The sequence below is a fragment of the Macrobrachium nipponense genome, chromosome 3 (assembly GCF_015104395.2).
Source record: "Macrobrachium nipponense isolate FS-2020 chromosome 3, ASM1510439v2, whole genome shotgun sequence".
In the NCBI taxonomy this organism is placed as follows: Eukaryota; Metazoa; Arthropoda; class Malacostraca; order Decapoda; family Palaemonidae; genus Macrobrachium; species Macrobrachium nipponense.
Genome location: NC_087202.1, coordinates 128256594 through 128271476, shown reverse-complemented (window position 1 = coordinate 128271476; position 14883 = coordinate 128256594). Strand labels below are relative to the sequence as shown.

The 14883-nt window shown below is 43.3% G+C and overlaps 1 protein-coding gene across 1 annotated transcript; it reads right to left on the bottom strand.

The window, feature by feature from the left end:
* Positions 1-396: 396 nt before the first annotated feature.
* Positions 397-1956, bottom strand: LOC135222503 (uncharacterized protein K02A2.6-like). The gene has a single exon (XM_064260586.1). The coding sequence runs from the start codon at positions 1954-1956 to the stop codon at positions 397-399; it is 1560 nt and encodes a 519-aa protein (XP_064116656.1).
* Positions 1957-14883: the final 12927 nt, after the last annotated feature.

The following is a 14883-nucleotide window of genomic DNA, read 5'->3' as shown; positions in this document are numbered from 1 at the left end:
GGAATGAAGGGGTGACAAATTAAATACGTAGATTCTTTAAAATCTTGTAATGAAGATAAACAGACATCAAGACGACAGCAGCGGGAAGCAGGTCCGCGCTTGTCACTACAATGACCACTGGACAGTGACTGACTATGCATATGGCGGGAAATAAAGGCAGTGTTGACACATCTAATTACATTGTTGCCACGATGCACAACGAAATAGTGGTCTTACAATACGTGCAATGAGAAAATATACATGGAAACATAAATATATTTCTTCTATAGAATAATACAAAGCAAATGTACAAAATATTCATAAACTGTACGTAATGTAATTAATATACAGCATAACATTAAATATCTATACACCTCCCTCCCCCTTTACGCTCGTATCAGTGTCTCGAGCGGAACATTAATTCCTCTGAGCTAGTCGAGGTGAATGACGAGGGACATTGGAGGGTTCGAATGATGGCTCTCTTTCCTGGCCAAAGCAAGGGGACACAGGGACTTGAGGAGAGGTGTCATCACTCATGTTAGCCACTGGGCGTAAATGTCTTCGGTTTCGAAGCCATACACGACCACTTGGAAGGCGTATTTCATACTTTCTTGACATTCCGCGGCCTATCACGATGCCAACCTTGTCCCATCGAAGCGTCGTTGAGTCCTGTATCCTAACTCGTTGGCTGATGGTGAGCTTGGGTAGAGGGCGGGCATGAGAATTGTAAAGGCTCATGGCTTGGTCGGTTTGGGCAGCAGTGCGACGGTCGTAATCTTCAGTCTCAGTTTGCCACTCCTCTGTGAATGATCTGGGGTGAGCTGGAACACAAGTGCGGAGAGGATGGCCATAAAGGATCTGCGCAGGGGAGCGTCCAGCAGGGTTTGGTGTATTCCGAAGCTCCAGCAGTCCTCTATCAAAGGCTTCACAATCTATGTTCCCGGATGGGGCAGTCTTGATGATAAGGTGTTTAACAGCTTTCACTGCAGCTTCTGCGTGTCCATTAGCCTGAGGGTAATGTGGAGAAGTGATGTGATGAACTCCCCAGCGGTCGGCAAATTGCTTGAAGTCATGGCTGGAAAATGGGGGTCCTCCATCAGTTCGTAAGCGGAGTGGAACACCAACCTCGCGGAAGAAAACACAGAACATTCTTGTAACTCTGGCTATAGTTGTGTCACGTCCACAGGAACACCACAGGCCAGCCTGAAAGCCTATCAGCAATAACAAGAAGGATTTCCCTGCTACGTGGAAGAAGTTCAGCTGACATACTTTCGAAGGGCCGGGATGGATGGTCGTCACACATGTAAGGTTCTTGTTGCTGACTAGAGAGAAGCTGTTTGGCAGGAGGGGAGCCTCACAGCTTTCTACTTTACTCTTGATATCTGCATTGATACCTGGCCAGAATACTGTCTGCATTGCACGACGTCGAGTAGCTTCAATCCCTCGATGGCTGTCGTGGAGTCGATCCAAGGTGCGTCTACGGAGGGCTGCAGGGATGACGATCCGGGGTCCATACAATACTAACCCTCCATCCGCGTAAAGGTTGTCCCGCAGCTTCCAATACGGGAGGGCGGAAGCGTGGAGATCATAGCGGTTGGTAGGAAAACCATTGGAGACGTAGTGAATGAGACGACTGTAATCTTGATCCTGGGATGCGGCCGTGCGGATTTCTTGTAGAGACTTGTCTTCTTCGATGATGGGTCCTGTTGCCTGGTCGTCAGTGGAAGTGGCGGTGCTGGCAACGATACGCCTGACATGTGCAGTCGAAGTAGTGCACTCCTCTTCATCTTCAGGTGTGGGGCTACTGGTTGGGGAGCGAGACAGGGCGTCTGGTATGCAAAGTTGTTTCCCTGCGCGCCATACTGCAGTGAAGATGTAGGGGGCCACTTTCATCTTGAGGCGCTGAAGGCGTGGATTCTCAATAGCATCTAAAGTGTAGTGATTGAGAATTGGTATCCCACACTGGACGAGACGCATCTGACCTCGGCCGTTATCTTGAAGTAGGGCATAGCCGAGACCGTATAGGCGTGAGGCATCTGTTTGTAGAACCACAGGCGAGGCAGGATTGAAGGGTGCCAGGACAGGCGGTGAAGTCAGAACTGTCTTGACTTTCTTAAATACTCGCTCATGGTCGGGCGTCCAGACGAATGAGTTGTTTGGGGCTCATAAGTGGACGTAGGGGCTGTGCTGCTGCTGCGATGACTGGAGTGAAGTCGGCAAGTTGATTGATGAGACCCATAAACGACCTGACATCTGTGACATTGGACGGTGTCGGGAAGTCACGTATAGCTGATACCTTGTCGGGGTCTGCTGCAATACCATCGGATGATAAGACATAACCGCAAAAGTTAACTTTAGGGGCGGCTACAGTAAATTTCTCCTTGTTGAGGGTGATGCCATACTGACGGCATCTGGTCAGCATTTGGGGTGCACAAAAAAAAAAGTGTTGTAGGTGGGAAGGGAGATCCTCGTCGGAAAGGAGGATGTCATCTACAACCTTCACACAGTTGGGAACACCTTGTAGTGCCATATCTCCACGGAGGCAGTATGCATCACCTGTTGCTGAAAATTCCATCGGTCCACGACAGTGCTGGAACCTTCCATACAGTTATAAATGTAGTCAGGTGGCGGTCCTCTTCTGCCAACTCCATTTGCCAATAGCCATGCAGGGCATCCGCTGTTGTGAAGTACTTCGCAGTAGGAGAGATGTTGCGGACGGCATCATGGGGCGTAGGTGAAGGGTGTGTAGGGGGGGCTACCTGAGAATTTAGGTGTGTGTGATCGACAGTGATGCGCACACCTTTGTCCCTTGGGTACCAAGACCCATGGGATGGCACCATTCAGAGGGTTCGTCGCCTTTGTGGGTCTGGGTGATTCCTTGTTTTGCCACCAAGGAGTCAAGTTTCTTCTATTCACTTGATCTCTGAGAGCAAACGGAATGGGCCTGGGTGTATGCACAGCGAATGGTGTAGCACCAGGTTTCAGGTGAATCCTCATCGGAGGACCTGCCATTTTCTTTAGTGGCTGGGTTTGTAGATCCTTCTTGGATATGAGGACGTCGCTGAAGTGCCGAAGAAAATAGTCCTTAATAGCTGCGGGGGGTGACGTCATTGGCAGAGGCAGGAACTGAGCGCATTTGTTGACATGTGTTACCTTCAGGATGGGCTTCGGGAATTCCGGTGACACTATGGCGAGAGCTCGGCAATGTTCACGGGAGAGGAGGGGAGTCTGGATATCCTCATGAACATGTATGGTTCCTGAGCAAGACTTGTTGCCAAGACAAAGTGTTGCCTGGAAGCATCCTACAGCCGGTGTCATGGGGGATCCATCTGCTGTCACGGCATCTGTCATGGGTGGAGGTTCGAGCCTTGTCCGAGGTATACGAAGCGCATCCAAATGTATGGTGCCAATCACTGTGATGTCTGCTCCTGTATCGGGGATTAGCTGGAGTTGTGCTGATATATCGCCAAATGACAGAGAGACAGTGACTGGTGTGGGGGACTCGCTACCCGAGTTATCACCCACAAAACGGCAGCTGGGATTTGACTTATTAGGAGGAGGTGAAGCTGTATTCCCAGTCTGACTTTTCTTGGTAGACCTGCACATCTTCTCAAAATGTCCCTGTTTCTGGCAGGTCTTGCACTGAGTTTCTTTAGTAGGGCATTTCTGAGTGCGGGGCCAATGACCCGTGCATCCGCAGTTATTGCACGATGCACCCGTGGCTGGGCATTGTCCGGAATCGTGCTTGCGAGAGCAATATTGACAAGGGTCACTGTTAGGAGACTGGTGAGAACGTTGGTCAGGAGATCGATGAGAAGTCCTCTTCTGTAGACGCTGGTTCTTCTTGTATGTAGATACTGCATTGACCTGGCTAGGGGAAGATGCAATGGCTGATGCAGTCGCACATGTAGATTCGTGGGAGCGGCAGCATGTCACGAACTCTGCGAGGGTAGATGAGGGTTGGAGAGGGATAAGGCGTTGTATTAACTCTTCGTCTCTTACACCCATCAAAATTACCATCTGCAATTGCCGTTCGGTGCAGGAGGTGGGGTTGCCAGTGCATAAGTCCACTTCATCAGTGAGATCCTTGAGGCGTGCGTAGTAGTCTGCAAACGATTCTCCGACAGCTTGTTTGCAGGACAACAATTCCCTGCGTCATAAGGCTTCATTTCTGAGGCTGCGAAAGTGCTTTTGCAGTGTATCCAACACCTCTGTAAGGGAAAGTGATGTGTTGGGAGGGATGCCCAGTGTATGCGTAAGCAGGCGCTGGACGTCCAGGGAGATATGCAAGTTCTCAGGTGAATCAGCTGGGAAGTTTGATGTAACCTATCAAGTCCAACTAATGCTGCATAATCCTCAAAACGGAGTCTCCATTGGCGAAACGCTTGGTACGTTGCATCTTGTTGCAGGAGAGGTGGGGGATGGACCGTAGGCTTGCTAGAAACTGAAGGTGTATTCTCTGAGAAGCCAGGGGGTGGGGGAACAGGTGTAACAGGAGGTGCAATCATGGGGTTAGTTTGCTGGGGTTGCGATGCCGCAAAAGTGTCCTGATAGCAAGGAGAAAAGAGACATGAACCGCTGGTTGTCTTCTTGTCTTGATTGCTCCATCTGTAGTCTGAAGTTCTGCTCCTCTTGTCGTCGTCGGTCTTTTGCTCTTGCATGCTGGAGTCTGCAGAAAGTGTATAACGATGAAGATGTCATTATTCGTTCTCCTGTCTATTGGGAGTAAGGGGAGGAGGGAGAGTGGTGCTGGTCTTTCATCAGCGGTGGGGGGAGGTGCACAGGTACCAACTCGTCTTCATCAGACCCTCCGTTGATCTCTGCCTGATCCTCTGTCTGCTCTCTGTCTCATCCGCTGTTTGATCCATTAAATCCAATTAGCTTTTCCTCTTGTTGAGCCATGTCGTGTTCGGTGTCGTAAGAGAGCTTGAGATCAGTAGAATGCCAGAAAATCCATAAGTCGCTGTATGTAAGCGAAAGAAAGCACTTTGGATATTTAAAAATTACAATGTTTGTCAGTGCGCTTGTGAATAAGCGGCAGTTGGGTGGGGTGAGTGAGTGTTGCGAGCTAGCGACCAGAGGGAGGCGTGAGTTGAGAGTGCCTCTGGGGGAGCGCCTCGGGCCTCAGTCACCATCGATGCATGACGAAGGGAGGATGTATGGTGGGGGCTCCCGAGAAAACAGGCGCTAGAGTTCAAATGTCCTGAAGAAACCTTGGCAAGGACACTTTAATATAATGCAACACAACACTATAGCATACTGTCACTCTAATCCTGCACTGCACAAACACTGTATCACTCTTGGAGACACTGTATCATTCTTGGAGACACTGTATCATTCTTGGAGACACTGTAGTAAACTGTCGTTGATATCTTGAGTCACTGTAAGGAAACCAATGTGCGAGACGAGAAGAAAGCGGCAATGGCGGTCGTCTTCTTGGAGTCCATAACGTGCGGTTACTCACTGCGCCATGTGTGGGATGCTGCCACATACATCCATGCAAGAAATGGAATGAAGGGGTGACAAATTAAACCCGTAGATTCTTTAAAATCTTGTAATGAAGATAAATAGACATCAAGACGACAGCAGCGGGAAGCAGGTCCGCGCTTGTCACTACAATGACCACTGGACAGTGACTGACTATGCATATTGCATATGGCGGGAAATAAAGGCAGTGTTGACACATCTAATTACATTGTTGCCACGATGCATAATGAAATAGTGGTCTCACAGTATGTGCAATGGGAAATATACATGGAAACATAAATATAATTCCTCTATAGAATAATGCAAAGCAAATGTCAAAATGTTCATAAACTGTACGTAATGTAATTAATATACAGCCTAACATTAAATATCTATACAATAGTGTGCTTCTGCTGCAACAATGTCTCTTGATGTGATGGCAAGGATTCTTTCATCCATACGTTGAGTGGCAGTGTCCCTAATCCTTTTATCAGCTCTTAGCTCAACTGCTGGTTTTAATGGCTCCCTGGTATTTGTATGTTTCACATATTTTGATGTTTTCAAACAGAATATGCACACCTTAGCATACACTGTAGATTGAGGGGCAGGGCCTTGTCGGGATGATTGCCTAGGCATGAAGGCATCATCTTCTTTGAGTTCCAAACTTTCTTGGTTTCTTAGCTTATCCAGGGCCTTTTTATGAGTGAAATTAGATCTGCATTTTCTCTGATATAGTACACTTGATAAAGCTTTTGGGAATTCTTGTGCCAAGCTAAGTATTGGTTCAAAGTTTCTTATTTCTGCAGCTTCACGTAGGGTAATCCAAGAGGCTTCATCTTGAGGACTACTTAGTTCATTCTGTGTGGACACTTTCCCACATATAACACTGCTCTTAGGATCCATTCTTGGTCGCTTTGTTGTAACTTCTACATCAGCCATTTTGGTAGCCAAATAAGTCAAGCATGAAACAAATATTTAGGGGCCGTTAAAATATTATATCGCCATCATATTAAATGTGTCAATAATTATAAATATTTATTAATTCTTTTCTAAATTCTCTCAAAACACAAAAAAGACAAAGCATTGAATAAGTGAGCAAATATGAACAAAATGAATGACTTAAATATAGGTAATGTATAACATTATCAATATATGTATAAATGCATATGACACTAGTTTTTAATTTGACAAAGCTGTGAACAGAGAATACATGGTGACCATTTGATATTTCAACAAAATAACATAGTCAGAGGTTGAATATGAGCAAGACATGAAAAAAATATAATGCAAATGGAACTATTCGTACAAAATAATGAGAAAAATTTGAGAAAAATCATTTTTCACAATATCTTACTGGATATAAACAAATAAATAACAGATAACCACCCCAAAAAGTATGCCATTTGATGCATTATGTTATATACAACCAAATAATAACAACTAGGCATTGTTTTCTACTGAATTAAAAAGTGAACAAGAAGCATTCTTGGGAGATACATAATATTTACTGGTTAGGGCAGCCATCTTTAAAGATGGCCGCCAAAATGCTATTAAGCTGTGCTTCTGCAATGTCCATCACATATTTTCATACAACCCATATACCAAGCTTACTGAAAAACATAGTGGTTATTAGTCCCCCAATATGACAGTCAAATCTTGCCTGGCTCATGGACTATTAGAAGAGCCTTCATCAAGAGATAGAGCATACTCGTAGGAAGAGTTCCTTCTTTCTGCAGAGCTGGTCTTCTAGATTATTCCTAGAGAATGACCAGAAGGAAGACATCTGCAAGAATAAGACTAGATATCCAACTATTTGTCCGCTTTGACAAAGATATTCTATTAGAGAGTCTTTCATCAAGGGGCAGAGCATACTCGAAGGAAGAGTTCCTTCTTTCTGCAGAGCCGGTCTTCTAGATTATTCCCACAGAATGACCAGAAGGAAGACATCTGTAAGAATAGGTCTAGATATCCGACTATTTGCCCCCTTTGACAGAGATGTTCTATTAGAAGAGTCTTCATCAAGGAGCAGAGCATACTTGAAGGAAGAGTTCCTTCTTTCTGCAGAGCCGGTCTTCTAGATTATTCTCACAGAATGACCAGAAGGAAAACATCTGCAAGAATAGGTCTAGACATCCGACTATTTGCCCGTTTGACAAAAAATTCTATTAGAAGAGTCTTCATCAAGGGGCAAAGCATACTCGAAGGAAGAGTACCTTCTTTCTGCAGAGCCGGTCTTCTAGATTATTCCCACAGAATGACCAGAAGGAAGACATCTGCAGGAATATATCTAGATATCCGGCTATTTGTCCACTTTGACAAAGATCTTCTTTTAGAAGAGTCTTCATCAAGGGGCAGAGCATACTCGAAGGAAGAGTGCCTTCTTTCTGCAGAGCTAGTCTCCTAGATTATTCCCACAGAAGACCAGAAGGAAGACATCTGCATGAATAGGTCTAGATATCCGACTATTTGCCCACTTTGACAAAGATATTCTATTAGAAGACTCTTCATCTAGAGACAGATCATATTCGAAGGAAGAGTTCCTTCTTTCTGCAGAGCCGGTCTTCTAGATTATTCCCACAGAGTTACCAGAAGGAAGACATATGCAAGAATAGGTCTAGATATCCGACGATTTGCCCGCTTTGACAGAGATATTCTATTAGAAGAGTCTTCATCAAGGGACAGAGCATACTTGAAGGAAGAGTTCCTACTCTCTGCAGAGCCGGTCTTTTAGATTATTCCTACAGAATGACCAAAAGGGAGACATCTGTAAGAATAGGTCTAGATATCCGACTGTTTGCCCGCTTTGACAAAGATGTTCTATTAGAGGAGTCTTCATCAAGGGACAGAGCATACTCCAAGGAAGAATTCCTTCTTTCTGCAGAGCCGGTCTTCTAGATTATTCCTACAGAATAACCAGAAGGAAGACATCTGTAAGAATAGGTCTAGATATCCGACTATTTGCCCGCTTTGACAGAGATCTTCTATTAGAAGAGTCTTCATCAAGGGACAGAGCATACTCGAAGGAAAAGTTCCTTCTTTCTGCAGAGCTGGTCTTCTAGATTATTCCCAAAGAATGACCTTAAGGAAGACATCTGTAAGAATAGGTCTAAATATACGACTATTTACCCTCTTTGACAGAGATCTTCTATTAGAAATGTCTTCATCAAGGGACAGAGCATACTCGAAGGAAGAGTTCCTTCTTTCTGCAGAGCCGGTCTTCTAGATCATTCCCACAGAATGACCAGTAGGAAGACATCTGTAAGAATAAGTCTATATATCCGACTATTTGTCCGCTTTGACAGAGATATTCTATTAGAAGAGTCTTCATCAAGGGACAGAGCATACTCGAAGGAAGAGTTCCTTCTTTCTGCAGAGCCGGTCTTCTAGATTATTTCTACAGAATGACCAGAAGGAAGACATCTGTAGAAATAGGTCTAGATATTCGAATATTTGCCCGTTTTGACAAAGATATTTTATTAGAAGAGTCTTCATCAAGGGGCAGAGCATACTCGAAGGAAGAGATCCTTCTTTCTGCAGAGCCGGTCTTTTAGATTATTCCCACAGAATGACCAGAAGGAAGACATCTGTAAGAATAGGTCTAGATATCCGACTATTTGTCCGCTTTGACAGAGATCTTCTATTAGAAGAGTCTTCATCGAGGGGCAGAGCATACTCGAAGGAAGAGTTCCTTCTTTCTGCAGAGCTGGTCTCCTAGATTATTCCTACAGAATGACCAGAAGGAAGACATCTGCAAGAATAGGTCTAGATATCCGACTATTTGCCCACTTTGACAGAGATCTTCTATTAGAAGAGTCTTCATCAAGGGACATAGCATACTCGAAGGATGAGTTCCTTCTTTCTGCAGTGCCGGTCTTCTAGATTATTCCCACAGAATGACCAAAAGGGAGACATTTGTGAAATAGTTCTAGATATCTGACTATTTGCCTACTTTGACAGAAATGTTCTATTAGAGGAGTCTTCATCAAGGGACAGAGCACACTCGAAGAAAGAGTTCCTTCTTTCTTCAAAGCCGGTCTTCTAGATTATTCCTACAGAATGACATGAAGGAACACATCTGTAAGAATAGGTCTAGATATCCGACTATTTGCCCGCTTTGACAGAGATATTCTATTAGAGGAGGCTTCATCAAGGGACAGAGCATACTCGAAGAAAGAATTCCTTCTTTCTGCAGAGCCGGTCTTCTAGATTATTCCCACAGAATGACCAGAAGGAAGACATCTGTAAGAATAGGTCTTGATATCCGACTATTTGTCCGTTTTGATAGAGATCTTCTATGAGAAGAGTCTTTATCAAGGGACAGAGCATATTCGAAGGAAGAATTCCTTCTTTCTGCAGAGCCGGTTTTATAGATCATTCACACCAGAATGACAAAAGAAGACCAATCTGTAAGAATAGCTCTAGATATCCGACTATTTACCCGCTTTGACAGAGATGTACTACTAGAAGAGACTTCATCAAGGGACAAAGCATACTCGAAGGAAGAATTCCTTCTTTCTGCAGAGCCGGTCTTCTAGATTATTCCTACAGAATGACAGAAGAAGACATAAAATGCAAAGAATCAGGTCTAGATAATCCGACTAATTTGCCCACTTTGACAGAGATCTTCTATTAGAAGTGTCTTCATCAAGGGACATAGCATACTCGAGGAAGAGTTCCTTCTTTCTGCAGAGCCGGGTCTTCTAGATTATTCCCACAGAATGACCAAAAGGGAGATTCTGTAGAAAAAGTTCTAGAATCAGTCTATTTGTCCACTCTGACAGAGATCTTCTGTTAGAAGAGTCTTCATCAAGGGACAGAGCATACTCGAAGGAAGAGTTCCTTCTTTCTGCAGAGCTGGTCTTCTAGATTATTCCCACAGAATGACATGAAGGAAGACATCTGCAAGAATAGCTCTAGATATCTGACTATTTGTCCGCTTTGACAGAGATCTTCTATTAGAAGAGTCTTCATCAAGGGACAGAGCATACTCGAAGGAAGAGTTCCTTCTTTCTGCAGAGCTGGTCTTCTAGATTATACCTACAAAATGACCAGAAGGAAGACATCTGCAAGAATAGGTCTAGATATCCGACTATTTGTCCGCTTTGACAAAGATATTCTATTAGAAGAGTCTTCATCAAGGGGCAGAGCGTACTCGAAGGAAGAGTTCCTTCTTTTTGCAGAGCCGGTCTTCTAGATTATTCCCACAGAATGACCAGAAGGAAGACATCTGTAAGAATAGGTCTAGATATTCGACTATATGTCCACTTTGACAAAGATATTCTATTAGAAGAGTCTTCATCAAGGGGCAGAGCATACTCGAAGGAAGATCTCCTTCTTTTTGCAGAGCCGATCTTCTAGATTATTCCCACAGAATGACCAGAAGGAAGACATCTGCAAGAATAGGTCTAGATATCCGACTATTTGTCTGTTTTGACAGATATCTTCTATTAGAAGAGTTTTCATCTAGGGGCAGAGCATACTTGAAGGAAGAGTTCCTTCTTTGTGCAGAGCCGGTCTTCTAGATTATTTCCACAGAACAACCAGTAGGAAGACATCTGCAAGAATAGGTCAGATATCTGTAATATTGTCTGCTTTGACAGAGATCTTCTATTAGAAGAGTCTTTATCAAGGGGCAGAGCATACTCAAAGGAAAAGTTCTTCTTTCTGCAGAGTCGGTTTTCTAGATTATACCTACAGAATGACCATAAAGAAGACATCTGCTAGAATAGTTCTAGATATACGAGTATTTGCCCGCTTTGACAAAGATATTCTATCAGAAGAGTCTTCATCATAGGGCAGAGCATACTCGAAGGAAGAGTTCCTTCTTTCTGCAGAGCCGGTCTTCTAGATTATTCCCGAATGACCAGAAGGAAGACATCTGCAGAGGTCTAGATATCCGCTATTTGCATCTTGACAGAGATCTTCATTAGAAGAGTCCTTATCAAAAAGACAGAGCATATCTCAAAGGAAGAGTTTCTTCTTTCTGGAGAGCGGTGTTCTAGAATAATGCAACCATTTGACCGTAGGAAGACATCTGCAAGAATAGATTTTGATATCCGGATGTAAGAGTTTGACAGAGTCTTCTATTAAAAAGATCTTACAAGGGAGTAGCATTACTCGAAGGAAGAGTTTCTCTTTTGGAGAGCCGGTCTATAGATTATTCCCACAGAATGACCCAAAGGGAGATCGTAAGAATAGGTCTAGATATTTGACTATTTTGCCTGCTTTACAGAGATGTTCTATTTAGAGGAGTGTTATCAAGGGACAGCATACTCGAAGAAGAAGTTCCTTCTTTCTTAAAGCGGTAGATTATTCCTACAGAATGCATGAAGGACAAATCTAAGAATAGGTCGATATCGTACTTTTGCGCTTTGACAGAGATATTCTATTAGAGGAGACTTCATTACAAGGGGACAGAGCATACTCGAAGGAAGAGTTTCTTCTTTCTGGAGAGCCGGTCTTATAGATTATTCCCACAGAATGACCAAAAGGGAGACATCTGTAAGAATAGGTCTAGATATTTGACTATTTGCCTGCTTTGACAGAGATGTTCTATTAGAGGAGTGTTCATCAAGGGACAGAGCATACTCGAAGGAAGAGTTCCTTCTTTCTTCAAAGCCGGTTTTCTAGATTATTCCTACAGAATGACATGAAGGAACACATCTGTAAGAATAGGTCTAGATATCTGACTATTTGCCCGCTTTGACAGAGATATTCTATTAGAGGAGACTTCATCAAGGGACAGAGCATACTCGAAGGAAGAGTTTTCTTCTTTCTGGAGAGCCGTTCTTCTAGATTATCCCACAGAATGACCAGAAGGAAGACATCTGCAAGAATAGGTCTTGATATCCGACTATTTGTCCGTTTTGATAGAGATCTTATATAAGGAGAGTCTTCATCAAGGGACAGCATACTCGAAGGAAGAGTTCCTTCTTTCTGCAGTGCCGGTTTTATAGATCATTCCCACAGAATGACCAGAAGGAAGACATCTGTAAGTTTAGCTCTAGATATCCGACTATTTACCCGCTTTGACAGAGATGTTCTATTAGAAGAATCTTCATCAAGAGACAGAGCAAAATCGAAGGAAGAGTTCCTTCTTTCTGCAGAGCCGGTCTTCTAGATTATTCCTACAGAAAGACCAGAAGGAAGATATCTGTAAGAATAGGTCTAGATATCCGACTATTTGTCCGCTTTGACAAAGATATTCTATTTGAAGAGTCTTCATCAAGTGGCAGAGCATACTCGAAGGAAGAGTTCCTTCTTTCTGCAGAGCCAGTCTTCTAGATTATTCCCACAGAATGACCAAAAGGAAGTGTTACGACCCTTGTTGGGCCGTGGTGCAGGTTTGTCTGCACTAAAGGATGTATACTCAGAGTTGTTACAGAGTATCCAGCAAAAGATGGTCAATGGAGACGAAAACATTCAGGAAAACTCAACAATATTTATTAGCAAAGAAAAATAATCAGTCAACCTTTTGACGGCCAAGGACAAACTCTAGCCCTTAAATAATCCCTTGGGATTCCTAACTTCTAAAAACTAAGCCCTAAACAGAGATAATAGAGAGAAATACATGAATGCAAAATACATATAAATATACAATATAACTGGCCAGATCAAAATGAATAAAATAACTAATACCTATAACTAAATAGGATGGGAAGGAAGGCGAAGAGTAACAGGGAGAAAACACTTAATCTCCTACCTATGTTTATAATCTAAACTTATTAAATAAACAAATATAAAAGCCACGAGGCTGTCAACATCATAAGAATTTATAATTATAAGCAAACAAACAAAAGGGGCAACAAATCCCAACTGTCTCAACAGTTCATTATAAGAGATAACTATATGTATATATATATATAATAATAACAACAAAAATATCTCCTCACACTCAGAAGGGGAGTCCGTGATCCAGGACTAATAATAAATATCTTGCCTTACAGTAGGCCGTGATCCAATAATTTCAGAACTCTGCTAAACAGGGGAGTACAGAAGCACCAGGAAGGAAGGAGTCGAGAGGTCCTGCACGACCATACAAAAAGGAACGCTTACCTGGGATCTGTCTCCCTACTTGACTTCTGACGGGCATCAAGACCCCCACAGCTGTAAAAGTTCCAAGGCGTCCTGGAAAAGCAAATGCTTCTAACACCTCAGGAAGAATCTTCCACTGAGGTGGCAACAAGATAAGGCCGCAGGTCACAGGTGGCACAAATCACCTGCAATACGAGCAGGACACAACACCGCAGGTGGCCAGAAGCGTACCTGCGAAGGACAGCACTCAAAATACGTTGAGTACAGCGTACACAACGCCGCAGGTGGCCAGATGTGTACCTGCGAAGGACGGCTCAAGATACTTCCAAAAGCGTTGATAAAATATAGCAAGTACGGCAGCTGCAGAGCAAAAAAGGGAGGGCAGCCTCTGTAGAAAGCCCGAACTGTCTGCCCAAACACTCACTCTGTCTCTTCTCACCTCCTTCACTGAGGACTCCAGTCACGTACCCAAACGTAAACAAAAAAGATAACGAGTGTTAAAAGGGTAATTCAAAAACTTTAATGAGCGGGGAGAAGGCGCAAAATCACCACACTACAACTTAACTTTCGTCATATATACAATACAAAATTTCCTAAAAATAAATACTTAAATATAAATGTCTTAATATTAAATGTTAACAAAAATCACAAGGTGACTAAAAACTGAAAAATTACGTTAACATCTGATGGAAGACATCTGCAAGATAAGGTCTTGATATCTGACTATTTGTCCGCTTTGACAGAGATATTCTATTAGAAGAGTCTTCATCAAGTGGCAGAGCATACTCGAAGGAAGAGTTCCTTCTTTCTGCAGAGCCAGTCTTCTAGATTATTCCCACAGAATGACAAGAAGGAAGACATCTGCAAGAATAGGTCTAGATATCCGATTATTTGTCTGTATTGACAGATATCTTCTATTAGAAGAGTCTTTCATCATGGGGCAGAGCATACTCAAAAGAAAGAGTTCCTTCTTTGTGCAGAGCCGGTTCTCTAGAATATTTCCACAGAATAACCAGTAGGAAGACATCTGCAAGAATAGGTCTAGATATCTGTCTATTTGTCTGCTTTGACAGAGATCTTCTATTAGAAGAGTCTTCATCAAGGGGCAGAGCATACTCGAAGGAAAAGTTCTTCTTTCTGCAGAGTCGGTCTTCTAGATTATCCTACAGAATGACCAGGGGAGGGAAGACATATGGCTAGAATAGGTCTAGATTATCCGACTATTTGCCCTACTTTGACAAAGATATTCTATTAGAAAGAGTCTTCATCAAGTGGCAGAGCATACTCGAAGGAAGATTCCTTCTTTCTGCCAGAGCCAGTCTTCTAGATCATTCCCACAGAATGGCAAGAAGGAAGACATCTGCAAGAATAGGTCTAGATATCCGTATTTGTCTGTATTGACAG

Coding starts and splice junctions, on each gene's coding strand:
- LOC135222503 (XM_064260586.1), bottom strand. CDS start 1,956: ATGCGTCTCGTCCAGTGTGGGATACCAATTCTCAATCACTACACTTTA.